Source organism: Euprymna scolopes, chromosome 24, assembly GCF_053919585.1.
Source record: "Euprymna scolopes isolate OS-2025 chromosome 24, ASM5391958v1, whole genome shotgun sequence".
Lineage (NCBI taxonomy): Eukaryota > Metazoa > Mollusca > Cephalopoda > Sepiida > Sepiolidae > Euprymna > Euprymna scolopes.
In genome coordinates this window covers 51592687-51606325 of record NC_136505.1, presented here as the reverse complement: position 1 = coordinate 51606325, position 13639 = coordinate 51592687, and the positions used below count along the sequence as shown (strand labels likewise).

The window sequence follows — 13639 nt, the reverse complement described above, 5'->3', positions numbered from 1 at the left end:
ACACACAGACACACACACAGACACACACACACACATATATATATATATATATATATATATAAATGAAAGCAAAGGGATGTAGTGTTTACCTGATATACACAATGATAAACTTAAAGCTAATATAAATAACAGTATTTATATATATAGAAAATTTAATCTCAGCTGAATTACGAAAGCTCAATACGCACTAGAGAGTAGAGCTTTTTACAAGAGAAAAAAAATTAAAACTGCAAGTTGAAATTTACAATCAAAATTCATTGTTCGATTGATTACTCCAAAAACAAAATCCTTATTCTGCGGAGTTTCGAAGAATGCTATTCTTGTTATTCTTCTCATCAGAGGAGATAAAGGAGATAACTTACATTTGTAGCAATGTTAGAATTTGCTAGTTAAGGCATTAAGTGAAAGCGAAATTTATTGTAGCTATCAATTGTCAAATAAAGTGTGAAAAAAAGATGGATATGTAAAAATATATAAAAACAAACGGCATATAATATTTCAGCTTGCATGAAAATCCTCTCAAGTTGATCCGAACTGCAAAATAGCTCTGTAGGGAGAATGGATTCCAAAATAATTCCAGCATATAATCCGATTGGAAAGCCTTCAAAACAGCTGAAATAATGAAAATTGTTTTTTCTCCGAGCAGTGCAGTAGGCAAAAAAGAAGCCTGTCCCCAGTCAAATGGGACCAAATAGTAAAAAGAGAGAATCCAGTATAAGAACCTTCATCTTCGGCTTAATAAGAAAAAGTGATTTCAGATTAAATTTTAAAGTAATTAAGATCAGGCAAAGCGGGGAAGAATCAGTCCTTGAACGCTCGTATTACTCTGACCGGAAAAATACATTTGAAATATTCTAACTCCTTATGCTATAGGATTTTGATGCCTACCATCTCTTCAGAGGAGAAAATATTAGCAAATAATTATAATGGTTTACACCTTATTTGCTAAACTCAGTGAGACATGGAAAAATCACAATTAAAAGTGTTTTAAGTATTTAAATATAGATTAAGAGTAGTTAATGAAAAGGATATAAAAATTCACATCAAAATTGCATAGTAAAATCCGAAGTTAATGTTTTAATAGCAGTGTGGTAAAGTGATCCAAACTGTATTTTGAGTAATCTACATAAAAAATTAATGGTCCGAAGTAGACATATTCCTGGAGCAATTTTCTTTGTTTCTATAATGAGTCCGGTAAAAATAAATTATATAGGTCCGATGACTCTGTTTATTAATAAACAAATAATTTATGATAAACATGTAATTTAATATATTTAATATTTTTTTTATAATTATAGACCATGAGCTTCAAATTCCACTCCAAAATAACCTCAAATTGGGAATAAAATAAAATAAAACCACTTTCAGTAGACAAGCTGCGCAAATTAAGAGAAACCGAACAGCTATTAAGGTGTGATAGTACTTATAGAATATTACTGCCAATAATATTTTGTAAGATTTATAATCACATGTTTCCTTACCAGTTGATTTTTAAATACTTTTATTCTGATATATATATATATATATATATATATATATATATATATATATATATATATATATATATATATATATGCACAATCCCCTTATACTTTTGTTCTAATAAGACAGTGGCTTTATTAAACATAAAATATTTGGATTAATTTACATATATATATATACACAAATATATGTATGTATAGGCATATATATACATATGAAGTTATATAATTTATATATATACACATATATATATATATATATATATATATATATGCGTATTTATGCATGTACTACTTCATGTACACTCTTATATTATAAAATAACGTCTACACTTCAAAGGTGCTTATTAAAGCTGAATTTTAATAAAAATAATACTTTTAGCAATTTAAGGGAAACACTCATTTATTTTTCACTGAAGCAAATTATCACACATGAAGATATATATATATATATATATATATATATATATATATATATATTTATCTTGTAAATATTTTTCCAAGAATTATAATATATTAAAATATATAAAAATTTGGTAATGTTCATATACAAAACTGATACGAAATTATCATGGATTGAAATGAATATAGTTAAGACATCAATTTAAACTGGAATTCGAGTATGTAGTTTAGTAGCTACAAAATAAAACAAATAAATAACTTGGAAAAAATAATTACTTAAATTAAAGGTAACACACGAATTTGTTTTATAATTGGTTCTTTAAAAAGTAGAAATACAAAAATAGGATGATTTATAGTTTCCATGGTAAACGGAATATAATTAAACAAAAACATAGAACTATAGGGGTGGAGGTAGATTCAAACTCTTGATCTTTCAAATGGGCATTAGAAATATAAATACTGTATTTATCTGTTTAAAGAGATGCTTTATTTGGAATATTTTGGAATGACATTACGTTTGAAATTGTCTAAATGACCATGGAACAATTGAAACAAATATTTAAAAAATACAAAATATGATATCCTCTTTTTTTTAATTTTATTGTCCTGATTTTATAGAAATATTATATATATATATATATATATATATATATATATATATATATATATATATATGGAGAGAGAGCGAATGTGAGCGAGAGCGAGAGAGAGTATGCATATACTATATATATATATATATATATATATATATATATATATATATATATATATATATATATACTGGCAAAAGCAACCGTCGTTGACTTGGTTCAGTATATATATATATATATATATATATATATATATATATATATATATATATATATATATATACCTTGATTTAATGTAACCTAATTTTCAAATATAATTATAATAGCATATCATAATTTTCTGTAATGGTGTGAGAAACGAACTCGTAATAATTTAGTAATTATTAACATGCTGGATTTCTGCATCGATAGACGAAAGTCAGTGGAACCTGACGTAAATAGACAATATTCGAGTAAAACAGCAAATAAAAGTAAATTATTTACTAAGAGCTTCTTGACTGGAAGAGTAAATAAAATATTGTCTATTATATGCAGGAATTTATGTTTCCTTTTTAAAATGAAATATGTTTTTAACTCTTTTTCAATGTGTTTTTTAACTTGCTTTATTAACCACTTCTCCTTATATATATATATATATATATATACATATATATATATATATATATATATATATATATATATATATATATATATATATATGAAATAAAATGGAGGTGGAAGGACCTGGATACTCAACGTTTCGCCCGATTTATGCGGGCTTCTTCAAGAGGGATGGTCATTGACGAGATAGTCGGAGGATTGGGGCTATATATAATGATGGGGGAGAGCAGCGTGTTTTCCTTATGTAAAGGAAGTTTTTTTTTATTTGTTTTATTTCATATCGTCGGATTTAATCCAGCTCAACAATCATATATATATATATATGAAGAGAGAGATTGGGCGAGAGAGAGAGAGAGAAAGAGAGACGTAAAAACAGAGATATACAGCCATAAATACAGAGCGAGCAAAAAAAAAAGAGATAAACAGACACTACTTTCCCTTCTACTCTTTATTTATTTTCATATGACATGCAGCCGATTTGAAATGTATTCCTCTTCGCTAATCAGTTTTACAGACACCATGACAAGAACTGTTTCAGTTCGTACTAAAATGGAAAACAACATTTTTTGTTTAAATCATGTTCAAACGTTCATACTGAGTTGTAAAGAAAACAGAAATATATAATCGTGAAACCTTTAATATAGTTGGGATTTCGTCTATTTTTTTTATATGTTAGTTTTAATTTTTTCGACATGTCAACACTTTCTTGGGTCATATTATTATTCCGAAAATACCGACGATTAACAACTTTCTTGAAACACGTAAATATTGGACCGTTGCAATTTTAACTTTCAAATATTAATATATTTTTATGTCCGCTCAGTCAATGTACTATTTCCTACATAAATTAATCAAACTGATTACGTTGCAGACAATTTTAACGTCACCGATGCGTATCTAACTTCTTACGAACGTACACGCGTGAGATTTTAAACTATTTTTACTCATAGATTATATAGATTTTTCTTTCTTATTGGTATATGACGAAACAATGTATTTTTACATGATTTATTTCGTATATATATATATATATATATATATATATATATATATATATATAAGCGTTTCACGGTCGTAAAATACGTGTAAATATTATATTTTATATCATATAGAAACTGGGTCAAATGCATGCGAGTATTATGTTTTTTTCTTGTAAGTAAAAAAGAAATGCTCGAGCTGAGATCGAAACCAAAACTTGAAGACAGTGAGTCAAGTGAAAACACCAGTTGAACAGCTTGCCATGATCTTTAAAAAAGTGTTTTCAAACCTACTTATTCAAACATAAGACACCTGTCACATGAACGATTCATGCATTCGCATTCATTAAACAGTTAACAAAAAGATAAAAAAATCCGATGGTCTTAATGGGACAATTGTTGAACAATTAGAAGTCTCTTTTCAGGTGCAAAGGTTTTGCACGTGTCTGAATACCCTATATAGCAAATTTCAAATCTGTACATAAAACTAGTTTTATGTATAGCTTGAGAATTGTCCTCGCACACATCCTCAATTATATATATATATATATATATATATATTACAAGGTAGTCACCACTTATCAAGGCCCGGAAGCCACTCATGGATAAGGATTATTGTAAGTACAGTACGTTAGTGTGGATATTTTAGAGTGTCTACTTAAGGGGGCGGTTCATCAGGAATTCGTTTACGTTGGACTTGATATAGAAGAGAAATCTATTGAAAATAATCCTATAATAATATATCACCATACATATACGCGTGCTTTCATTTATCTGTCGTATGTGTTCAGCATTTGAATACGTATGTAGTAGTATAGAAGTGTGTTTATGTGTTGCGTTTATGAAACCACCTGAAATAGAACTTAATCGAAATGAAACAACCAATAAAAACAGCAAAAAAAGAAGAAGAAAAAATAAACTAGTATGGCCATTTAGTTTAACTTCCCTTCCCACAATAATATTCATGTATTAGTTCTTATTAGTTATTATCTGGACAATCATTATCATCTTTGGTGTTATTAACAGTTCGACAAATAGAATCACCTCTCTTTAAGTGTATCTTGTTGAACTCGCAAATCTGTTTCTCGAATTCGGGAATGTGGGTTCAATTTCTGAGGTAGTCCTTTATTTAAAAAATGTAGAAGTTTGAAGTAATTCACAAATGCATTCTTACTATCGACCTCGCTGTGTCTTGAAACTCCAATCTCCAGAAGAGTGTCACTCGGAAGAAATATTTTCTTAGTACTCTATTTGTTACACAAAGTACCTGTGGAAAATTCTAGTGTAACTTTTCTGAGGTTTAAATCTATTCTTGTGTTATGGAATGTGCAATCTTACTACTTCTCAGTGTAAATCATTATTTATTACTACATATACGCACGCACACACACACACATATATATATATATGTATACATATATATATATATATATATATATATATATTGTACACAACAAATAAAGTACTAAGTAAAAGTTTCTTCCGATTGACACTCTTCTGGAGGTTAAATTTTCAAGACACAGCGGGTTCGATACACACACACACACACAAACACACACATATATATATATATAATTATGTTATCAAAGAATATATCTTTAACAAAGCAAAACTTTTCAAAATAAGAAAAGCTTAACATTTAAGAGGAACAAACAATATATTAAATAAAATATTAGGTATAAAAGTTATATATAACTTATGCTATCAGAACAATAAAGAAAACTAAAAGGGGAAATTAAGAAATAAAGGAACTTTTTTAGGCCATTGCATTTCGAAGCTAAATACTTCTCACCAGACACCAGAAGAGAAGAGCCAGAATTCTACAACATGCAGGTATAGATGAGAACCGGGTTTATAACGTTTAGATATGAAATGAGAATGTAGGAATAGGATTATATGGTAGCAAATAATTAAGAAAAGTGTTTGTTACCATATAATCCTATTCTTTGTAGAAAACCAAATGTGATAGAACAGCGAACTAAAAGCATGGAACTTTATAAAGAACTAAAAGTATTAGTAATATGAAGGAAATATTTTTGAATATAAATAGTTAAAATAACATCTCCACGTTCCCGACACATTGGGGGATACACAAGGCGAAATTTTAATAAAACATTCGTAATTTAAACGAAAATGCTGGTATACGGAGGCAAATCAACATAATCAGCGAGATTCACAAGGCACAAATACGTTGGAATAAGGCGAGAATACAAAATCCAGAATGAAAATCACACTAGGCGAAAAGATCAGAAACTGTCAAAAATTACATTAAAACAACAACAAAAAAAACAACCTGCACGCACGCATGTCCTGAGACGATACTAGACTGATACAACAGAATGATCTCCAAAACAGATCGAAAGACCTAGGAGGAAGAGTATCAGCAAGATATTCACTGCAAAGTAGGGGAGAGTTCTGTGTGCTTGGCGAAATTTATTGCGACTCAAATTAAAACGAACACCAATGGTCGTTGCTCACAATGAATCAATAGGCAAAATATGTTGCCATCTAGGAAACATTATTTGCAACATTTATCGGCAGAGATAAAAACCCGATGAAAAATTTAGGAGGCACAGATTGAACTCTGACTTCATGAAACGCCATTAGTTATTATCAGTGAGCTATAACTGATAACAATGGGTGTGCAGAGTTAGTAAATAATAATAATAATAAAAATAATAATAATAATAATAATAATAATAATAAAAATAATAATAATAATAACAGGAGTGATCTGTATAGAAGACTGTGTGAAGGACACGAAAAAAGAACTAGAAAAAATACATAATGCATTGAATAACACTGAAAGGATAATTATGGCAGCGAGAAACACCGAAAAAACAACAATGTAGAAAACAGAGAAACAAACGACAAAACGAGAAAAGAGAAATGGGAAGAGAAACAACTCCACGGAAGATCCATAAGAATGACAAAAGATGAAAATAACGAAAACACATGGACATGGATGCGAAAAGGGCATATAAACCGAGAAACTGAATCTCTAATGACTGCGGCACAAGATAACTCGATAAGAACGAACCATATCAAAGCAAGAATCGATAAAACACAAGAAAACAGAAAATGCAGACTCAGTGGACAGAGAGACGAAACGATAAACCATATAGTAAGTGAATGCAGCAAACTGGCCCAAAAGGAATACAAAAACAGGCATGACCAAGTGGGAAGGGTGGTGCACTGGGAATTATGCAAACTATTGCATTTTGAGCGTACAGACAAATGGTACAAGCATAAACCCGCAACAGCATTCGAAAACGAGAACCACAAATCCTATAGGACATGGACATACAGACGGACAAACCCATCCAAGCAAAAATACCAGATGTCATAATAATTAACAAGAAAGAAAAACCCTGTCAAATCGTAGACTTTACTGTCCCAGCTGACCACAGGGTGAGTATGAAAGAAAAGGATAAACGAAGCAAATACACAGAGCTAGCCAGAGAGTTAAAAGGGATTTGGATGATAAAGAAAATCAAAATAGTACCGATAATAGCAGGAGCACTAGGAATAATTCCGAAAAACCTGGACAAAAAGAATGGCAGAAATTAGAATCAGAGGAATAACTGCAAAAAGACAACGCCTTACGATAAAGAAAACGGCTGAAATATTAAGGAAAACGCTAGAATGTGGGGAATAACACAAGACAATATAACAAGCGTTATAAGAAGCGTTACAGGGAATGAAGAACGCCGAAGCTGCATATCAACAAGTTCTACACCATCATCATCATGCATACCCCCATTGTCTCATCACCGTTCCTCCCCCCCCCATATAAAAGTGATACCAAAGAGCCAAGAAGGGTCAAGAAAGATGGAAAGACCGAGGAGAGAGCGCTGGCCAGACCTCCGCTGGACAAGCGCGAAGAGAACTGGAATCGTGGGGAGGCGTAGTGCCACTCAAATTCCAGTATGAACCAATGGTCACTACCAGCGAGAAATCAATGGTATGGGGCTGTTGCGATGACACAGATTTATTTGCAAATGCTATCGAAGGAGGTGGAGAGAGCTGGACGTCTGGGGAGACTTGTTTTCACTCAGCTTCCAGAGAACACCACAGGTCTCCAAACCGATCGTTTGTTGACTTGTGTGAAAGCTCCATGTGAGCCAATAATAATAATAATAATAATAATAATAATAATAATAATAATAATAATAATAATAATAATAATAATAATTCTGATTTCGTTTATCAACGTCTCTCTGGAAAGGGATGGAATTCATTTTTAGAGGATTTCCCTCAATCCAAGCTCCGAACTAGGAGCTTCAAAGATCACGGGGTTTCCTAAGGATGTTGGTGGTACCTACAATAGCAGAAGTCTGAAGGTCGCCTAAAACATCAGGGTTTCGTAGTTTTTTTAGTTGTCCTTGCAGACGACTTGATACTACTCCTAGCGTACCAACTACGACCGCGATTATTTATGTTTTAACCCCGTGTATCTCTAAGGCCACTGAAGCATAATTGCTCCACTTCTCATTCTCTTGCTCTCTCACATTCCTGTCCCAGCGTATTGAGAAGTCTACAATCTGCCAGATTTTTTCACGACTAACATCCGGACGATTATGTTCCAATTGCTTGGTCGTTTTGATACTTTTGTCCCGCCATACTTATACATTGCAATCCTCACTTGTTCTCTCTTCATTAGGCACCTCCTCAAACCACTTTCCAGCACACTTCACCCCAACCTTATTACAGACCTCCCAATATATCCGGAGTCCCATGCGAGCGTGTCTTTTGCGGTACTCTCTCTGTGCCAATCCATTACACCCTGCTGCAAGATACACAATTGACTCTGAGGTCTTACTACATATCCGACATTCTGCGGCAACTTCCTCTCCTAGAACCACTTTTTGTGAACAGTCGTTCCTAATGCTGCTCTTGTGCTGCACAAACAAAAGCTTCAGTACTCTTAGCCAGATACCCACTTCTGCTACTGCTGCTGCTGCTAATAAAAATATTAATATAATAATAATAATAATAATAATAATAATAATAATAATAATAATAATAATAATAATACAGCTAGAGAGGGAAAGAGATATGGATGATGAAGAAAATCAAAATAGTACCGATAATAGTAGGAGCACTAGGAACAATCCCGAACAACTTGGAAAAGAGAATGGGGGAAATTGGAATCCGAGGAATAACTGGAAAGATGCAACGAATATCAATAATGAAAACAGCTGAAATATTAAGGCAAACCATTGACTGTGAAGACAAAAACATATGAGCTATATATGCTGGCCAGACAAACTGTTGTGGAGACAAAACATGAACCGCTACATGGAACAAAGAACATTGAAGCGGTATATCTATAAGTTCTCTAACCCTACCTATCCCCGTGTTACCACATCACAGCCCCCCCCCCCAAGAAAAGGGTGAGACTGAGTAGTAAAAGAGGTAGGAAAACCCGAGGAGAGAGTACTGACCAGACCCCCGCTGGACAAGTGCGAAGAGAAGTGGGTCTTGAGGAGGCTTATTGCCACTCAAATTCCAGTGAAGACCAATAGCCGCTGCTAGTGAGAAATCAATGGTAAGTGGCTGTTGCGAGAATGGAAAGTCATTTGCAAATATTATCGAAAGTGTTGGAGAGTATTGTAAACCTGGCGAGACTTGTTATTACTCAGCTTCCAAGAAACACCACACGTTGTTATCAAGGAGAGGACCTAAATGACCTGTCTAAAAGCTCCTTATGAGCCAATAATAATAATAATAATAATAATAATAATAATAATAATAATAATAATAATAATAATAATAACATTAATAATAATAATAATAATAATAATACGAGTAATGATACTAATTATAAATATAATAATAATGATAAAGTTAATGTCAATAATAATGATAATGATAATTATAATACGAGTAACGATAATAATTATAAATATAATAATAATGATAACGATAACGTCAATAGTAATAATAATAATAATAATAATAATAATAATAATAATAATAATAATAATAGTAACGATTGTAATAATAATAATAATAATAGCACTAGCAATAATAATAATAATAATAATAATAATAATAATAGCACTAGCAATAATAATAATAATAATAATAATAATAATAATAATAATAATAATAATAATAATAATTAGGTCAGGTTACTTTAAATTTTAAACACAAGTAAAATGTTACATTTTTATTGTCGCTTCGTCATTGTTTTTGTTAAGATATTGTTTTGAATTCAGCGTTTGCAGCGACATTTTGTACTCAGAAAGTCAGTAGACACGTTATGTCACCTACGACCTTATCATTCGGAAAAGAAAACCCCGGTTCGTCTGCATATGACAGCACACATGCATCACCCACAAACAAAACACACACAGCACACGTGCGAACACACACACACACACACACACACACACACACACACACACACATATGTATATATATATATATACACATTCATGTCAATATTTTGACAATAGTTTATAATTGGTAAATCGAGAGATTTTAATATCCTACAGTCAGTATATCTTGTATTATTATTATTATTATTATTATTATTATTATTATTATTATTATTATTATTAGTAGTAGTAGTAGTAGTAGTAGTAGTAGTAGTAGTTTGGAAAAAGTAAAGAGAAAGGAAACCATAACGACTACGACGATCTTGGTGAATTTATTTCTCTCATCCGAGAGTAACATACAAATGTGCGATCTTCTGCGTAACGTCCTCAGGGTGCTCCTTGTCGGATCTTTGGGGTTCTTTTTCTTCAGGCCCCGTCCCTGCAAAGGCCATTTGCTACTGAGCGTTGTATCTACGATGAACGGAAGAATTAGCGGTCTTTACGACGAGCTGACAAACATAACATCCTACCGTTCGATCCCTTATGCCCAACCTCCAATAGGAGAGCTCCGTTTCCGAGGACCGAAAAGAGCTCGTCCTTGGAGAGGTATTTTAAACGGAACCCGGATTCCACCAGCCTGCATGCAGAGACGGCATCCAATGGAAGATCGCAGGCCTGAGAAAGTGTCCGAGGATTGCTTGTATCTCAATATATATGTCCCCGGAATTCACTCCCCGGGAGACTACAATAATTATCCTGTATTATTCTGGATTCATGGTGGAGATTTCATCTACGGATATAGTCATTATATCGATTTCAACTTGCTTAGTAATATAGGTCAGTTAATAATTGTCTCTGTCGGTTATCGATTGGATATATTCGGATTTTTAAGTTCCGGTGATGGTAAGCTACCGGGCAACGCGGGTTTACTTGACCAACATCTTGCCCTTCAATGGGTCAATGAAAATATTCATTCCTTTGGTGGGGATCGTACACGCATCACCTTATACGGAGAGTCGACTGGAGCTACCTGTGTGTACTACCACGTTGCAAGTCCAAGTGCTGCTGGTCTTTTTGCTCGAGCGATCATCGGTGGAGGCGTGTTCATCGAGGGCGTCAATACTCAAGCGACTTTTCAGAATATTCTACGCGAATTGAAATGTGACATGAACGAATTCTTACACAATAATCGAACCAACCATGACAGTTCTTCTCCACATGCTATGGATCGATATGAAAAGAATATTTTTACGCTGGGTCAAGTGGATCTTTTCGACCCGGTCAGGTGTCTCCAGAAACGGTCTGCAGCACGCCTCTTAGAGCTGTCCGTATCTCTACCGCATCATACATTTGTACCAGTCGTCGACTCTCATTACGTGCATTTCAGTTTAACAAAGACCTTTTCTCTGAACCAATCACGAAGAAATAACCCCTTCGGTGTAAGCGTCCTAATCGGAGTTAACAGCGACGGGGTTCCCCTCAGACAGACATGGGGCCATGACAGTCGGGATATCTTCCTATCCCGTCTCGATACATTAAGTGAAACGCAAGTACCAAGCAAGGAAACGATGGTTATTTATTCAAACTTATTAACGAGTGCAAGCACGACTAATATTAGAGATTTGACTCGACTAGCTATTCGTTCGAAATATTATTCCGAGAGTCTACCCTACAGTCGAACCTTCCGAGATGCTTGCAACGCGAAATACATCTCGTTTATTCAGGGAGTGTCGGAGTCATTTCTGTACCCAAAATCGCTACCGGTGTTTCTCTACTATTTTACACTGAAGCCGTCGTTTGTCAAAACTGGGGATTATGTAGCGGCAAGCCAAACAGATGAACTTCCTTTCGTCTTTGGTAATGTCTTGAAGGGCGAGGGTTTTGATTCGACTTCTGCGGAGAAGGAACTTAGTGAGGATATGATTCAAATATGGTCCAGTTTCATCGCTGATGGGTGAGTATTTTAGTAAAATTATATTAAAAAGACACCACTTAAATACATAGAGACATGGCCAAGATCAAACTGTAGTATCTGTTCTTCAGATGCTGCACGTCCATTTCTCGTTCTCTTTCGGTGGTGGAGCAGTATTTACGACTGAGACAATTTTTTTTTATTTTTGGACCTTTCTCCACGTTAAAAAACGACCCTGGTGTCTAACTCTGTCCGGTGGGGAGGCATTGTAAATAGGTACATAGAGACCCACTTTAACCTAGATGGGATATCATAGAAGATTGTACTCTCTTTATGACGTGGCGTCGTTTATTTTGTATATTTATCCCCATTTTAATTTTTACGAATGACATCACTATATAATGAGGAGACACATACACATTTTTATGACATTAGTAGATACTAAATCATTAGAGCTTGAATATATATATATATATATATATATATATATATATATGTTGTTTTTGTTTCGGTTTTAGCGATATGTTTTAAATGAATTCAATTATTTACGAAAGTGCATTTTACCTAAATGCGAGTTGGGAATATTTTTCCCTTTTAATCAATTTGGTACCCCCACATGGGGAGCGGTATATATATTATTTATTTTTTTAAAATGTAATTATCCACTGACACGTGTTTCATCGTCTACGACTCATAGATACAGCCACTCTGATGGGTCGTAGACGAGGGAACACGTGTCAGTGGATAATTACATTTAAAAATAATAATATACATATATATATATATGTGTGTGTGTGTGTGTGTGTGTGTGTGTGTGTGTGTGTGTGTGTGTGTGTGTGTGTGTGTGTGCGTGTGTATACTAGAAAAAGTACCCGTCGTTGACTCGGTTCAAAAACAGCCTACAGAAAATGGACTTATTAAATTATAATAGGTTATGAAAAGGAAGAGTTGTAAAGACATAGCTTCGAATTTATGGGTATCAAAACCAAAGCAAAATATGATGAAAGTAAAAATAAAATAGATAAACCCTATAATTTATTATACCATACCTGTTCACACAGAAACACATCACAATATTCTGTGGATCTATATAAAACACCTTGTTACACTTTGTGACATATTTCTATTCTATGGAGGTCAGGTGCGAACAAACACCCCATAATTTTATTATACCATATTTCTTCAAACTGAAACACAATTATCAAAGTATAATTACGCAGATAGATATCAAAAGTCTTTATTAACGTTTGTGCCTATTTCCATTCTATGGAGGCCAGGCGCGAACGCAGACCCCACAATTTTATTATACCACACCTATTTAAAATAAAACATACTTATCAAAGTATTCTTA

General features: G+C 33.1%; 1 protein-coding gene across 1 annotated transcript in view; it reads left to right on the top strand.

Moving 5' to 3' along the window:
* Nucleotides 1-13639, top strand: part of LOC145246496 (uncharacterized) — an 87900-nt gene that overhangs the window by 28540 nt on the left and 45721 nt on the right. The window contains exon 3 of the mRNA XM_080108114.1: nucleotides 10554-12330. Coding sequence (XP_079964240.1) covers nucleotides 10554-12330 — 1777 coding nt within the window. The remainder of the gene's footprint in view (nucleotides 1-10553; nucleotides 12331-13639) is intronic.